The sequence below is a fragment of the Girardinichthys multiradiatus genome, chromosome 5 (genome assembly GCF_021462225.1).
Source record: "Girardinichthys multiradiatus isolate DD_20200921_A chromosome 5, DD_fGirMul_XY1, whole genome shotgun sequence".
Classification (NCBI taxonomy): domain Eukaryota; kingdom Metazoa; phylum Chordata; class Actinopteri; order Cyprinodontiformes; family Goodeidae; genus Girardinichthys; species Girardinichthys multiradiatus.
Genome location: NC_061798.1, coordinates 26,198,494 through 26,214,952, shown reverse-complemented (window position 1 = coordinate 26,214,952; position 16,459 = coordinate 26,198,494). Strand labels below are relative to the sequence as shown.

Below are 16,459 nucleotides of genomic sequence, written 5' to 3'. Positions count from 1 at the left end.
CTGACGGAGCTGGCCTGCACCCTAACCCTAACCCCTTCAGCTTGATCTCGATCATAATCGGGTTGTTCTTCCTCATGAGTCACCACCATATATGAGCTAATTCGAATTCAAATGAAGAGATGAACGACACTTCCAGTCAGCTTGATCCGTAGAGGAAATTTGCTTCTTGAACGGTTGATCCTAAATCTTACAGTGTGTGGCGCAAGGGTTCTGAATAAAGAGGCTTTAAAGCAAGCTGAGGAGGTGAAACTCACATGGTTCGCTTTGATGGATTTCTGTTGGATGTAAGCGGATTTTTAGCTGCGGTCAAACTAAAGTGCAGCTGATCTGATTTGTGCACTGCTGAAAACAGCACAAAATTACTGTCGGTGTTTGCATGAGTTACATGATTAATAAAAACTGTTTGTCCTTGTGGATTGGCCTACTTTATAATAGCAACGTCATTGCCTGTTTTTAATTAGGGTGGCTTTGAATCAGCTCAAAGTAACACGGACTAACATTTACTAAAGAAAGAAAATAATCTTAAAAGGTCAAGGAAACTATTGACCTAAAAAGAAAAAAGATAACACATAGGCTCGGTCTTCAGTTCAGAGTTTATTCCCCATTCAATGAAATGTTGGATTTATATTTTTTGTCATCATCATCATCATCTTTGGTGCTGAAATGTGTGGTCTGAACAAAAGTTTTCCTCCTTCACAGCATGATCATTATTTCCTATTAAACGCTCGGTAGATCACACAGGACTATTTTGCCATAAACTGATAACTGAAGTTTAGAAAGTCCCCTGTCACGTGTTTTTCACCTATTGACAAATAGATAGATATATCCCATTTAATCTGGTTCTGATCCATATTTGGGCAGCTGACTCTAATGAAAGGACAGGTAATGACCTCAGATGAAACCAAAAAAATAAAAACGTTTAAACTAGCTTTTGCTGGTAATTATTATTTATAGAGTGATGTGACCACATTCCTTTGCTACAGAACAGGGTAGAATATAAAACACGTCCCCTCGGTGTGTACGAATCACCGCATGTGTCACATTATTTCATTGCATAATTAGGTTCTCTTTATGTCGAGAGTGTGATTAATATTTTCATCTTGTCCTTTATTATTTTTATTATTGACTGTTGTATCCAAACCTAATATTTCTCCAAGAAAAAAGTTATTTCAGAATAAAGAGGATTTTTTTATGATAGATATTTACAGGATAATTCATCGTTTTTCTTCAGATCAACAACAGTGAAACCAGGAAACCAAATAAGAATTATCCAACAAGTTACTAAAACTAACAAAGCTGCAAAAGCTCTGTTAAATTTGGAAATGGACTGAAGGTCATTTCCTATTGTGTATGTCCTCCTTTTGACTGACCACGAATGCCAAAAAGATTATGCGGTTCCTTATTGTGCAGTCAAATTTTAACCCTTAGTTAGTAAACTGTGTTCTATTTAATAAAGACAAAGCTAATAAAACTCGTGTACCAACAAGTGTTTATGTGTAATGAATAGTTTCTGCATCGTGTGTATTTATTACGTATGATCATTTTAACATATATAATTTGTGGTTGTGATTGCGGTTAGTGCTATATAAATGAACTGGACTGTACTGACTTACCTGAGTGCTGGTGCTGTTGCTTTCCTTGCGCATGACCCAAACATCTGCAGCTTAAACGTAAAATAACCTAATTAAATCACAGCTTGTCTGCGTTTTGATCAAATGTAGTTTCAATAAGTATGATATATATAAGTATAATGTATATGATTACCAACCACGACTGTTCATAAAACCGTCAGGTTTGCAGCTATAGAGTCAAGCGACAGAGCGAGCTTTCTAGAAGTATATTTCTTTCTTTTTGAGCGCAGCGTCGGGCGGAAAGGGGAGACGTGCCTGCTTTTTTTCCAGTCCCTTTGTAGGGACCTGACGAGCGGGTCCTGACAGGGTTAACGTACCGTGAAGAGGTTAAACAAACGGACAGTCCCGACAGAAATCCTGCAGTTAAGGTCCTGCAATTTAAAACAAAATGCCAAAGGTGGTGTGCGGGTTTAAGCGGGGCTAAAAGTTCAACTTCTCTGATAAACTTTGGAGGTGGAACCTGTGTTTATAGGCTTTAGTTCTGATGATGAATTCCTTACTTATCCAGATCAGACTTTTTTTATTTTTTTATCTCTGTGAACGTGGATAGCATTCGCGCATTTAATATTTTAACTGACGAAGAGCTTGTAAAGAAATCACTGATAAGAAATGTTTCCTTTCAGCACTGATAGCATGAGATTTCACAGATTTCCATTGATCTATATTATAATGAAACATTTGTGAAATATGGTTCATTTCCATTTTTAAGACCAAATATTATGCAAATGCATTCTGAAAAATAAAGTTTCGAGTAAAGTTTTTTTTTATTGCATCTTTTTTTTGGTAATATAAATATTTTTGCTTTAATAATAATGATAACAAATGGTATTTATTAAGCACTTTTCATTAAAAAAAAAAAAAAAGATCCCAAAGTCCTACAGGATAGAAACAATTAAGCATGAATAGAAAACAAACTAAAAACTTCTGGATCCGTGGGAAATGCTTGTTTGAAAAGGGACATCCGGAGTTTAAGGAGAATTGGAGCGATTTCTTCCACCCTGCGAACTTTCATAAGGATTCTAGCAGCACAGTTCTGGATGTATTGCATCTTTAAGACATTATTTGCAGCAATGAGCAAGCCGTCACATAAATCGGGACTGGAGGAGACAAAGGCATGGACCCGTTTTTCAGCATCAGAGCGGTTGAAGGACATTCTTCAAGTGGAAGAAACAGATTTTAAACCTGGTTCTGTTGAAAACAAAAACATAATACTCGCATTCCAACTTTAAATCCTAACCAAACAAACCCTGATAGTCTTTCCATATAAGTATTGAGTCAGCGCCACACTAATTGTAACCATTTAGCCAAACAAAAGCTTATGGGATAATGTGTTCTGCTCATTGCATTGTCAAATTCATTGTGCAATAAAGGGTCCAATGAAAAGCCCATTTGACAATAAAAGTTAGCAGCTTTATACATCATAAGACCGTCGATTTATGCAATTAAATGTGTGGACAATATTAAAATAGGTGGCCTAAAGTCAAATGAACACCGTTAGATAGCACTTTGCATTCTTAACAAGGAAGAAATGAGTGTGCATTAAGCAGCAACTAATAGGGCGAAGTTTAGCGGAGATATGCATAGATGAAAGATAACTTTTTGTTCGTTTATGTCTTGAGTCTTTTAATGAGTCCACACCGAAACGTTCTTATGGATACAAGTATTAATGCTCTGCCTTAAAGTTCCAGTACAATGAGTCTGCAACAATCCCCTAAATCGACCCAAGTGCTTTGAGTTTGGAGTTGAGAAAAACAATCTCCTCTGAGCATTGTTGCGAGGTTCACGCTGAGACTGAAGCTTAAAGTGCCTGGCTGAGTTCTGGCGTTCAGAGACTAAATATGCTGTTGACTCGAACAGAGCGGAAAGAGAACGACAGAGATTATGGGCAATTAAAGCCCACTTTATGCCGGTCCGCCGGCGTCACCCAGTCTGACCAAGAACGCTCACCTCGGCTAATATCAATGGGAACAAACTCAGCAGCATCAACTTATTTGCACAGTGAATTATTAATGCCGCAGCTATCACAGACAGACTTGGCAGGGGGCTGCCAGTTAGGGAATGTATGCATGCAACGAGGATGGTGCTCGAATGTTAGAGAACGGCGTGATCTTAGATGTGGTTTGGTCATATGTGCAAACTGTAGAAGTAGGAAAATTACACAATTTTACTTTTGATTTGAATTTGTTCTAGTTCCCCACCCACAGAACTCAAATTGGAAAAAAAAAATCTATTTAGAAATTAACATTGATGTCTGCTAAAATATTAATAAAGAGTTGCCATGATGAAGCTTCGGTGCCTTTTAAAACTAAATACTTAACTGACCGACTGCAAAACCTCGGATGGCTCTGTAAAGATGCAATACACAATGTTAACCGGTAGATGGACCCATTTAAGCAAAAGGTAGATGTCCTGTGTCTCCTTTAGTTTTGAAACTTGCAAAACTGAACGACAAACTTTATCATTAAGTAACTCATTGTTTGTTTGTGCCACAACCTTTAGTGCAACTGTTTAGAAATGAAATCTCGGCAACGTTTTTTTCTGTTTACCTGGTCACATACATAGCATTGCTTGTCATCACCTCATGCATCAGTTGAGGCCTCCATATTTACTGACTGACTATTTCATAGTGTAACAAAAAGCTGTTTAATGTCCCAGAGGAGACCATCTGTCTCTACTTGCCTGTCTCACTGCCAGAGGTAATGAACTGGGTCAAGCAGTCTCCATTTTTCATAGGCTGGGGGAGCAGTGAGCAATAGAACCATGAAGAAACACTTTTTAGGATTAAACACTTCTTTAACATAGCGATTAGACAGTGACTGCAAGGACATGTATTAAAAAAAAATTTTGTTTGCAATTCTGGTAAGGATGTGTAAAATAACCTCAGAAAAAAAAGAAAAAGAAAATCTGCTTTTATTGCAGTAGGATGTTCTACTTTTCTTCTTAAGAGAAATATATTATTTAAATTTAACAAATTTATTCAGTGGAGGGAAACAGTCCCATATCAAGAATGAATTGTTTTAAACAAAAAACAACAGTGGCACGCTTATGGGCACTCTGAAGAATCCCTTTAAAATAAATGTAACTTTTCTAATTTATACTTTACGTTAATAAATTGATCAAAGTTTCTTTGAAATTTTAATTAGTTATCCAAGAATTTCTGTTTCCTGGTGCATAAATATAATTTGACACTGAGGCTCAGACCATAGTTATCTTGCCACCAAGTATAGTAGTGAGGAGGATGACAAGCAAGGCAAAAGAAATCTCCAAATTTCACTGTTAGAGAACTGCGGTAAAGGGTGGCACCATGGGGGTCATCAAGTCTCCATAGCAACAATTAGACACTATAGATATTCCCACCAGCCGTTCACTGAAATCAGTCAGATGAGACTAAGATAGAGAGCTTTTTTCACCATCAAACACTCCAGCTGGGTTGGCATGAAACAAAGGATAGATATTTGGAAGAGCACCTCATACCCACTGTGGAGCATGGTGGACTGTGATGCGGTGGACCTTTTTCTCTGCCAAATCCCTGGGCAGCCTTGAAAGCATGCAAGGTGGACTCTACCAGTAAACTTAAAATATGTTGTCACTTGGTATTTTAACGACATATTAATCTAAAACACGTCACCAAATTGCTCTTCTTCCATGACTGTCTCAGTCCTCAGACCCAAATCTTGTAAAAATCTTGTGAATGAGCCAAAAAGAGGAGAGCATAGAAGAGGACACAGGGCTCTAAATGACTCGTTTGCTCAAATAAGTTTTTCTTGTCAAATGTGATAAAAGTGTTGTCTGAGTTGCAGAAAGGGGTACAAAGAGTCGAGTTCTTAGTTTCACAGTGTGTCATTATACTACTGCAAAGAATTCAGACGTCATTTTAAAGCTTTTTACTCCACCTTACCAATAGTGGCAGTAAATGTGGCTGGCTGTGTATTAAAAGACAGATACCATTTCTCTGGGATCTAGTGTTAATTATGTTAGTCACCAACAATTTACTTTTCAGAAACCCTTAATTTAGCTTCACTGCCATCCTACGATTGACATCCGCTTCCTCTCCAGCAAATGGGGAGACAAACTCATGCACTTCAGTGCTTAGAAGCCTCACAGCACAGAGGAGCGGGAAGAATCACACTCACCAGCGCCAAGTGGAGAATCATGCTCAATTTGATGCAGCTGTCTCCCGGAGCAAATGTTGATGATCTGATTTTTGTGTGGTGCAACTGTGTTTCTGTTCCAGTTGTGGAGTACAGAGAGAAGCTAGGGGAAAGGGTTGGAGGGGGGTGAGGGTCATGCATGGCATCAGAGCAGGCCAGCAGGCTTTTTTTTATGAAGCAAAGGGCACGCCAGGCTGGATGAGGATCAGAGCAGGATGAGAAAGAGGAGAGAAGAGTAAGATGGAAAAGTGAGAGGGGGGCCTCGGGGTCTGGACTGTTGGTCTCTGAAGCGGCCAGAGTGCAACATTGTTCAGACGGTGTGATGTACACAGAGAAACCTGATCTAATGTGAGGTTTAAACACAGTCTGACACGTCACTTTCATTAAAAAAAGAAAAATACCATCAAAGAATGCAAACGGCAGTTGTACAAATATTGTATAAATGAAAGGGCTCTGTAAACAAAATGCAGGTGAGTAAAATGGCCTGAGTCAAGACCACCAGTAGTAATTTTTCACCATTTTGCTGCACAAAGCAAATGGCTTTATGCTTCTTGAAATTTACTGTGAGGTTTGTTTGAAAGCAGAACAAACAGCTGCAAAAAAAACAACAACAAAAAAAACACAGGATTTCAACTATAACCAAAAGAAGATAAGAGATGAGCTGTTGGTTTTACACAAACTAATAATGTTGGTTTTATACAAATAAATATCAATCTATCGATCTATCTTAGAAATAAACTTCTTGGCACAGTGAAAATTATCTGAAACCTAAACTGTTTATATGTACACGCACACACACACACAAACCAAGAACAACAACTGAAGACAACTGGGGTGCGACAGTGGCTCAGGCATGTGACCCATGTTCAAAGGCCCTAGTCCTCAACGCAGGCCATCACTGATTCGAGTCCTGGCCCATTGATCGGGCATTGCATGTCTGCCCCCTCTCTCTACCCCTTTCCTATCAGCTCACTTTCAAAAAATGCAAAAATAAAGTCCAGTGGTGCCACAAAAAGCATAAAAAAGTAACTGAAGTAGTTCCCAAATTCACAGGTCCAAATATATTGTGAAAGATAGTTAAACAGCTTTCTTGTTCCCATGGGAGGATACATCAAAAACCCAAATCATCTAACATGTTTTTAGATGTCTTTGCTGGAGTTAGCATTACAGGACAGGTGCATAGACTGAGCTCTGTAAAACATGGCTCATGTTCCTGTTGACTGCGCTGAGTGTTATGTTGAGGAGCAGCATTACTGCTGATCCTCTGTCAAAGGGTAAGTCTGCCCTGAGGGAGGGAGAGACACACAGGGAGAGTTTGGAGTTAAAAGGTCAGCACCGCTGACTCCATTGAGGGAAATTAAAGCTCAAATGTCTTGCCATTTTGACGAAAAGGGTAAAGACGCCCGTCAGCACACATTTACATGTTTCAGATCACCTGGTAGTGATTTGCTTATCTATATTCTACTTATTTGAAGAACTGTACTCTAACTACAGATCAAATCAGAACTGGCCCAAGTTTGAGCAGGATGTGATTTAGAGCCCCACTTCCAGGCAAGCTCATCACCCTACATCCACCCCAGCACCAATAATACCTCTTTTAAACTGTAGTTGATTGTTCAAATGTTCTGCATTTAACATCCATAAATTATATGGTTTACTAGTTAGCCAACAGTTACACTGACCCTTCACATTATTTATCAAATCAAATTGTCAAGACAACGTCATGTCTCTGATTTACTGAGTAGCTGTTTTAGGAGTACATCGGTTCAATGTAGACCTGTTAGGAATGACCGGCCATTTAAATCGGGCAGGCTCACACGCATAGACTATTACTTTTAAATATGACGTTTTACTGTAAAAATAACTATTAAACAAAATTTTCTTTGTGTGATTACAACTAGTACACTAGTTGGTTCTCTCTTTAGAAACGAAACTGCAAATTTGACGTTTTAAAGTCTGGACTGTAAGAGAAGTTGTGCGCTCTTTGGAGGCCCCAGCCAGCCTGGGGGCCCTATAGCAACAGCTTAGTTTGCTTATGCCTTAGGCAGTGGCGGTTCTTTCACAAATATCATTCTGGGAGAGCCCCTCATCCTTCTGCCACACACAAAACCAATAACTTTCACATCGACAAATTTGCATCAACATTGACAACTTAAGTAATAATTTTGTTCAGATGTTTGATATTAGTGGATATCATTGGTGGATGGGATCGATAGATTGATTGATTTATTAATAGATTGATTTGGGGTGCCTCAAAAAAAGATGGGCATTCTTTTTTTGTCTTTTTTTTTTGTCTTTTAACAAATTGCATAACGGGTTCCTAAATCTTAATTTGTGTGTTAAAGAAAATGTGTTCAGCGTACAATAATCAAGTCGATAGCTGCAGAATCAAAATTCGTAAGATGTTTAAATGGAGTTGATGAAATGCAGTCCATACTCCTTAATAAACACAGAAATACTCCTTTAATTTAGACAAATAAGCTGAATATACCAATTTCAATGTCACTAGGAACTAGCGGTGTACGGTATCATTCTACAGTGCTCCTTACTGGAGGTATGTATGATATCAATTTTCACTGGCTATGAAAATAAGCCTATGAAACCCTTTTGCAAAACTCGTAACTTCTTTTCCTCCTGCTGCCCTGGGTGAACAGCCATACCACCCAGCCTGGGTATAATTGCGTTAGTTGTGAATATGCTGAAACTTCAGGGCAGTTTTGTAAAACTACTTAATTTAGTCCCTAAATAAAGCTAGAAGTGGATATCAGTTTAAAATAAAGTTGGGTTTGGACAGTAAAACACAAACGGGACTATTTAAAGGCTTTATTTGATGTTGTGTAAAATAACACATAACTCTAAGTTAGCTATGGTCTTTATTGAGGAAAATAAACTTCACTTATTAGAAAAAGAAAAATAACTTCAGTAAGACCTCGTTAAAACTGACAACACGAATTTCATCTAATTTGGTCCGGCTTGGACGCCAACTCCAAGGCGCGGTGCGTCATGCGCAAAAATGTCCAACCATTCTAAACAAGCAATGATTTAAGCATCCACGCTTTCTCAGAGCTGGAAAACCTATAGTGGATTTCAACAATAAAATGGAGAGAAAAAACAGATGGCCTTTATTTTTACTGAAAGGTTAACATAGCTTCAGCACGCAGATAGCCTTAAATTTGACAGGCTCCTTATACTTGCGCTCGCTGCCCAGATATTCCTTTTGATTTGCACTTTAACTGACCCTAATAACAAAGTGCTGCATTTCGGACAGAGACGATTCCTTCTGTCTGCATGGCCTCGAGGGACTGGCCTGCACGTAAACACAAACACACTCATTCACGGACGAGACAGCCATTCTCCTCTCCTTAGAAAGCCTCATTCGTCGCCGCGCTCGTCCAATCGCTGGATGAGTCCTCAGCTCATTATTCGCAAGACTTGACGTGTCTCCGTGTGATGCCGCTTCCATCTTTGTCTGCCTCTCATCCCGCCGGCACCGAGGAGGATGCGACTGTGGTGCAAATGCAGCGACGCCTGAAATGAGAGCTTGGATTTTAGATGACGCTCGATCAAAAGAGGATCATTTGGCGACTTGTGTAACAGTTCCGTGACATCAGAGAAAGCATGCAAGACAGGCCGACGGACTGCGGACCTCCAGCTCCACCGAGCGGACCCTCGTTTTTTATTGAGAATCTGCTGAGCAAGGGGCGGGAGAGACGGGGGTCGGTATCGGCTGGCAGTCAGGCGGAAGTCGTGGTGAAAGCCGCACATCACATCGATAACAGCGTCTCCGGGTCAGACTGCTGTAGCTCCACATCCCGCTGCTCGTACGGAGACTTGCCGTTGCAGTGGAGCCGAGATGGGACTGTGATGAACATCAGAGCTTTGGAAAAACCACGCAGTGAGTAAAGATCATTTGAAAATAACATTTCTATGAACCATGCTTTTAGTTGTTTGGGGGGGGGGGGGGGCAAAGCTTCCGAAGCTTTCCAACACTGAATATAATATACAAAATTTCTCATTTAAACAAGCACCTAGATTCTGCTAGGTTTATACCAAAAATGTAATATCGAGAGAACGATCAGTGGTGTTTAACGTCTGACATAAACCTTAGCGGAACCCTGGTTTTCTCTTACCATTGTTGGCCTTCGACTTTAAAAGCTGACATGCCCTCGTTTTTCAAAGTCCTGTTCGCATTTCATTTTCAAGCGGAATCCCTTCTCTTCTATAAACCACGGAGTATGCCGTGGTTGCTATTCATAATAGGAAGCGTAAAAATTGTTTACATGCGTGGATTACGCACTACTGCCCGGGGTAACCGCACGACGATATGACGCTTTTACGCACATTTAGTGACATTTGTGCCACTGGCACAGTCAAATCAAAACTGAGAGCCCCTCCCTCTGATGTGCCAACTCAGTGAGTTTGACATCATCACAAACTGCTGGCAAAATGGTATTAATTTGCTCTCAAATGCTTGAATAACACATATACATCAGAACTGTCCTGAATAATATCACACTCACATTCGCTCTGATGTGTAAATAGCATATATATATATATATATATATATATATATATATATATATATATATATATATATATATATATATATATATATATATGTCTGGTCAAAATACGCCAAACTGTATCCAAGCGCATCTCAACTGCTGGTAAATACAATTTCTGTGTTAGTTTTGGTCAGTTCGTAATAGACCTTTTCTTTTAGGGGCCCTGAATGTCTTCATAAAGAATAGATGTTTTACAGACATTATATTTTATAAGTTTCAAAGTGCACAAGCCTCTATTAGTATGATGTATTTTAAGTCCTTACATTTTGGAAAGATAACCAAACTATTTCAAAACGATGATGCCATAGCAATAATGTATCCTGTGACTGATAGGACGTCATAGGTAGCAACAACAAGTTTTAAGAACATGCTAAATGCTTCTCTTTTTTGGTGCATGTTGTTAAATCACCACAGGTCTGACATTGTCTTTTTTTGTATGGATGAAGAGATTTCTAAGAATATTGCAAATAAGATTTAAAAGGCTTTAAGTTAATGTGTACATAATCAATGGGCTTAATTAGAAAAAGCAATAGAGCATGTAAGAAGGCTGAGAAAATAGTATTTTCTTTTGGAATACAGGCTGCACTGATTTCTGTCCTCACAAGAAATGTTGTTTTGTCTCATTTTAAGGCCCGACATCAGAGGATCCTTGCTGCGCATTATCGACCAGTGACAGGGCCTCCCCTGCCATTTCCGAGCCGATAACTGAGAGCAGCGACGAAACCGACCGAAAGACGGTCGACGGCAGCTTCACGGACGACAACGAGGACGCGTCAAGCCGGCTGGACGCAGGGCGCGACCAGGACGCAGCGTCTGGGACGTGCTCCGGTCGGAAGAAGAAGACCAGAACCGTGTTTAGTCGCAGTCAGGTGTTCCAGCTGGAGTCCACATTTGACTTGAAGCGGTACCTTAGCAGCTCGGAGAGAGCGGGTCTCGCCGCGTCCCTGCACCTGACGGAGACTCAAGTGAAAATCTGGTTCCAGAACAGGAGGAACAAGTGGAAGAGGCAGCTGGCGGTAGACCTCGAGGCTGTGCACATCCCGAGCTCAACCCAGCGGATTGTCAGGGTGCCGATCCTGTATCATGAAGGACAAACTCCCTCCGGTGTTCTTGCTTTCAGCTTAAACGGACTTTCAGTTTCTCCCTCCTGGTCTGTCAACCATCCTCTGTCGCCATTTGCTCGCTCCGTGAACATGCTAAGCTCGCAAATGACAGGCTTGGTGTAGAGACTCAACCAGACTGAGAAAAAAACCAAATATCTACATAAACTCGGTCAGTTATTTATTGTTGTGCAATAACCCAACATGCTGCAGGGAAAATGTCTGCATCCAAAGACATGAAACAAAGAATCCATCATTTTAACACAACGAAGTTCTATATTTCTGTTCCTGAGGCTGTATAGCATGTGCTGCAGATAATTAAGCATCCCTAGACTGACGGCTGCGGGCTGTTTGTACTGTATGTTTAGATACACGTATTTTTGCTAAGTTTTATAGCCTATTTAAAGTCACAGATTTTTTCCAACTTTTTCACATAACTGAAAAAATAAATAAATAAAAAAGCACGCACTGAAATATACTCCTTTGTTGTTATTGTGTTCCCATGATCATTATGTAAAAAGCCTGATCCTGATCTATTAACTTTATTCAAACCAACGAACAAAACCTGTAGGTATTTTATTCATTTAGGTATTTTTAAAATAAAGATTACAATCGTTACACTTGTTAAAGTACTCTGTTTATTGTGCTCTTTTATCTTTTATACATACTGGTTTAGGTACACAGATGTATAATATAAATATCACATGAAAAATGAGAGAGTGTCAAGAAGCCATTTTCTTTCTTTCTTTCTTTCTTTCTTTCTTTCTTTAACAATATATCTTTTGAATTTATCCCCTACAACTTTCCAAAAATAAGGAAATATCTATCTATCTATCTATCTATCTATCTATCTATCTATCTATCTATCTATCTATCTATCTATCTATCTATCTATCTATCTATCTATCTAATTACCAGCTGCGCTGTGGCATCGTTAAATTAAATCTGACAAGTCCAGCTAAACAAATGTGCAGAAATATGCATCTTTTTACAACTTGGGTTTTACAAGGGTACAAGATGGTAGGCAGTTGATGTTGAATTAGGAGAGTTCAAAATAACTACGTAGTCCTCTTCATCTATTGGTTCTGTAATGGCTGTATGAGGCGCAGGCTCCTATGATGAGAATAGTGAGGTGAGTTTAGGGAAAGTGAAAGCCTACACTCCCATGCACTCCCATCTGATCCTATTCTCTGATTGCCATTGGTCCATGCAGAGAGAATCTCTGAGCCAATCAGAGAGGACCAAGCGCTCCCTCCTTGGTGAGTAGTAACAGCGCATGCAGACCTCAGCGGTGTCTGCTCAGTGGCTGCTGCTATGGTGCGAGGACCGTCCCACCGCCAGCGGAGAGAATAACGTCCCGGTTCAGAGTTTGTTCATACAGGAGAATATGAACAGAGAAGAAGCACAATGTCGACCCACCGCCTCTCTAAAGTTCACTATTGACAACATCCTGAACCTAAAGACAAGCTGTGACAGCTGTCATCCCACCGGGCAGCAGGATGAAGCGGTCCCAGAGCAGAGGCCGGACTCGGGTAACAGGCTGAGCCAAAGTGGTAAGAGAAGTGTGGAGATTTTACTTTATTTTTGATGATATTACAGTCAGACTGATTGGGGAAACTAGGAAGATCTGTTTAAGTGAGTTTTACTGAATTTGCAGAGCTGATGAGAAGCTCCAACGGAGCAGCAGAGTCGGTCATCATCAGCTGCGGGAACCAGGGGAAGGCGGCAGAGACGCGCTTCGAGAGCGGGGACAGCAGCTGCGACGACAGCGGCTCCATCACCACCATTGCCACGGCTGCTGCACCAGTGGCATCCATTGACCCCCACAGAGGAGAGAGCCCCAACAAGAAGAGCAAAATAGTGACGAAAAAGAAGACGCGCACAATTTTTTCCAAGAGACAGATTTTCCAGTTGGAGTCTACCTTCGACATGAAACGCTACCTGAGCAGCGCGGAGCGCGCATGCCTGGCCAGCTCTCTGCAGCTGACAGAGACCCAGGTGAAAATATGGTTTCAGAACCGCAGGAATAAACTGAAGCGCCAGATCTCCACCGAGATCGACGGACCGGTTAGCGATTTCCCCGAGGCTGGGAAACCGGTGGCGGTGGGGCATCTGCCGGCCTTGTATAAAGAGAGCAACCTGCTGGGTAGATGTCTGCTGCCCATGCCCCTGCCACTGGTGTACCCGGGGAGTAGCACACCTTACCTCTGCTTTTCTAACGCCAGCAAATACTTCAGCCTGTATGATGGGGATGTATGACGGATTTTTAACGGCTTCCTGTGTGAAAGGGACACTCTTTGTTGTGGCTTTGTTGCCGAGGTTTTGGAGCGTTTAAGACATTTAGTGGCCAAAACGTTTTATTAAAATTATTATAATTTTTAATGGAGACTGCAAGATACTTTCCTATCACGAATACGCATATTCCGCATTATTTATTTCTAGTTGAAGAAAAGGCCTGACGCCGAACCTTTTGTACAAAACAACAGGTTATATAAATGATAACCAAGAAGAAGGTCTAAAACACTACCAGTTACGTCATTGTTTACCGCATACTAGTATTTTTTTTATTATTTTATTATCAACAACTGCAGCCTAAGCCACCAAAGAAATTATTACAATAGCCTATCTGCATGCGTTTTCTGTCATGATTTTTTTTTATTACTAAAGTTATGTATTTAAACGAATGTAATTTACATCTTATTTAGTTTTAAGCATGTGTTTTATTTTCTTTCTAAATATCTGTTCTTACTTTATTCCACTTTGCCATAAGGTTCATTACACCTGAAAACTGCTATTAAAACAGCTGAAAAAATGAGCTTTACTGAATTAATTCAGTTTTTTGAGAAAAAAAAACAGCTTTAGGAATAATATGAAGTTGAGTAATTTAATGCAATTGTGTCTTTACATCCCTTTGCAATTTTTACATTATAATTCAAGTGGAAAATACAAAAAAAAAAAACAAGTAAACCTGAGCTACAAAGATTTAAACAAGCTAAATATTTTTACAAATTGTCTTAACAGTTGGAATAGTTATTAACCCTTCATTGTTTGTAGGTTCACCTTTTTTCAAAAATATTCCTGACAAGTTAGAATATATGATTACTAAATACTGCTGAAAGCAGTTCTGGATTTATGAACTTAGAAAAATATAATGAAAAGTACAAATATAATGAAACTGTGGAAAATCAATTAAAATATACATTTAAATGCGACATTTGACATAAATGAGTAAAATACTGTCTCATCTAATTATACAACAATAGGTTACTGTTACAGTTAAAGTCACTTCTGAAACTTATGCCTGTCAACATTTCTGCGTGAATGCAGCTGCATTACATCTGCATGTATTAATTATGCAATGTGCAATATGTCAGAAGAGAAGCTCGATGATCATAACTATTTACCTTGCTTAGTAAATACGGGAAGCTGCTGATCCATGCTGGGAAAGGCTGATAGATGCAGAAAAAGGGTGAGGCTAATCCTATGAGTTGTTATGAGGAAGTGCATCTAATTCCAATTTCGGCAGCAATCTATGAAACATAGATCATTGTGCACAAAGGAAAACTTTTCTTGCTCTAGGCAAATATGATTCATACGTTAAGATATAAATCAAGTCATCTTTATTTATATAAAGCTCTTTTCAAACACAAGTAAAACTAAAAGTGCTGAACAAGGTAAAGCTAAGAAATCAAAAAAGTAAATACAAATTGCAAAAAAGGAGAAAAGTGTAACCATTTCAGATTAAAGTATAGTAAACATCTTAATACAATAAGATCAATACACAAAACAAGAGGAGGCAGATAAAAATATGTTATCAAACATTTAAAATAAAAATAGGACAGATGGGTTAAAAACAACAAAAAGTAAAACACAGGTGGTTAAAAGATACACAAGCTGATCTGTGTGCCTTCTGCTGTTTATGTTATTATTATTATTATTATTATTATTATTATTATTAAGTTAAAATAGTCTGACAGCCCACTTTACTATGGGTAGTCAGACTGTTTTGTAAGAAAGATAATTAATAATAATAATAATTAATAATAATAATAATGAATGATGAGTTTAGGCAATTAAGGGAAAAATCTAATTAGATATTCATACGTCTCTGAATTTAGAAGAAAGAATTTAAAATAATTTAATGATTTTCTTTTTTTTTAAAGAGCAAAACCATTTGTCAGAAATGTTAGTTTAACACTGCATCACAAATTTAGTTTTAGTTTGGCTTCTTTTTGCTGCTTAACAAACTTTCGCAATTTCCTCCAGACTGAATGTAGATTTGTGCTCCTCTTGCACTCATGCATTCAGAAAATCACCGCGCTCTCATCTTGCATAACAGAATAAAAAAGAGGCAACTTGTGCTTGAAGCAGAGTTTGATCTATAATCTACCAATTTGTTACATGTTGTCGGTTCTAAAAAGGTTTAAAGTGGATGACGTTATCAGTATTAACATTGAACCTACTATTGTCACCACACTTAACCCTTCCATGTTTGCTGGTAGCTCATCAGAGTGTTATTTAAAAATAACAAGGACTTGCATTTGTTATTAAACCTTAAAACAGGAATTATTTTTTTCTGTGTTGGATTCAAAGACAGAGTGCAGGCATGCTGGTTTACCATAGATAAGAAGCCTGTTATGAACGTCAGCCTCTCTTATGTTTTCAATATTCATTACTCCTCTGTACCCACAATCCCCTGCGTCTACTCAGACATTTTGGCAGAGTGTCGAGCTATAAGGTGTGGCACAATGGTGTATTATCAACAATTACCTTGCGCTTATTGGAGAAGATAACGCCATCTAGAAAGCATCAGCTTTCGTCGCTTGAATAACAGAGACAAATCATTTAAAACATGATTTATTTAACTTTGCACATTAACTCAGAGCACTGCTACTTAAGTAGCGCTAATTGCTTCTACCACTCAACTCTTTTCGTTTTGTCACTCCATCGTCCCTCTCCCACTCTCACTGTGCTTTCCTCTCGCCTCCTGCCTTGCCATAGCTCATTAATGT

General features: G+C 39.1%; 2 protein-coding genes across 2 annotated transcripts; both read left to right on the top strand.

Annotated features, from left to right (window-relative positions):
• The first annotated feature begins 8,667 nt into the window (after positions 1-8,667).
• hmx1 (H6 family homeobox 1) lies at positions 8,668-12,076 on the top strand. Its single transcript, XM_047366353.1, has 2 exons — positions 8,668-9,677; positions 10,978-12,076. Exons 1-2 carry the CDS (start codon positions 9,401-9,403, stop codon positions 11,571-11,573), a joined length of 873 nt encoding a protein of 290 aa, XP_047222309.1. The 5' UTR covers positions 8,668-9,400; the 3' UTR covers positions 11,574-12,076.
• Positions 12,077-12,723: 647 nt separating this feature from the next.
• Positions 12,724-14,262, top strand: hmx4 (H6 family homeobox 4). Its single transcript, XM_047366715.1, has 2 exons — positions 12,724-13,000; positions 13,105-14,262. Exons 1-2 carry the CDS (start codon positions 12,724-12,726, stop codon positions 13,704-13,706), a joined length of 879 nt encoding a protein of 292 aa, XP_047222671.1. The 3' UTR covers positions 13,707-14,262.
• Positions 14,263-16,459: the final 2,197 nt, after the last annotated feature.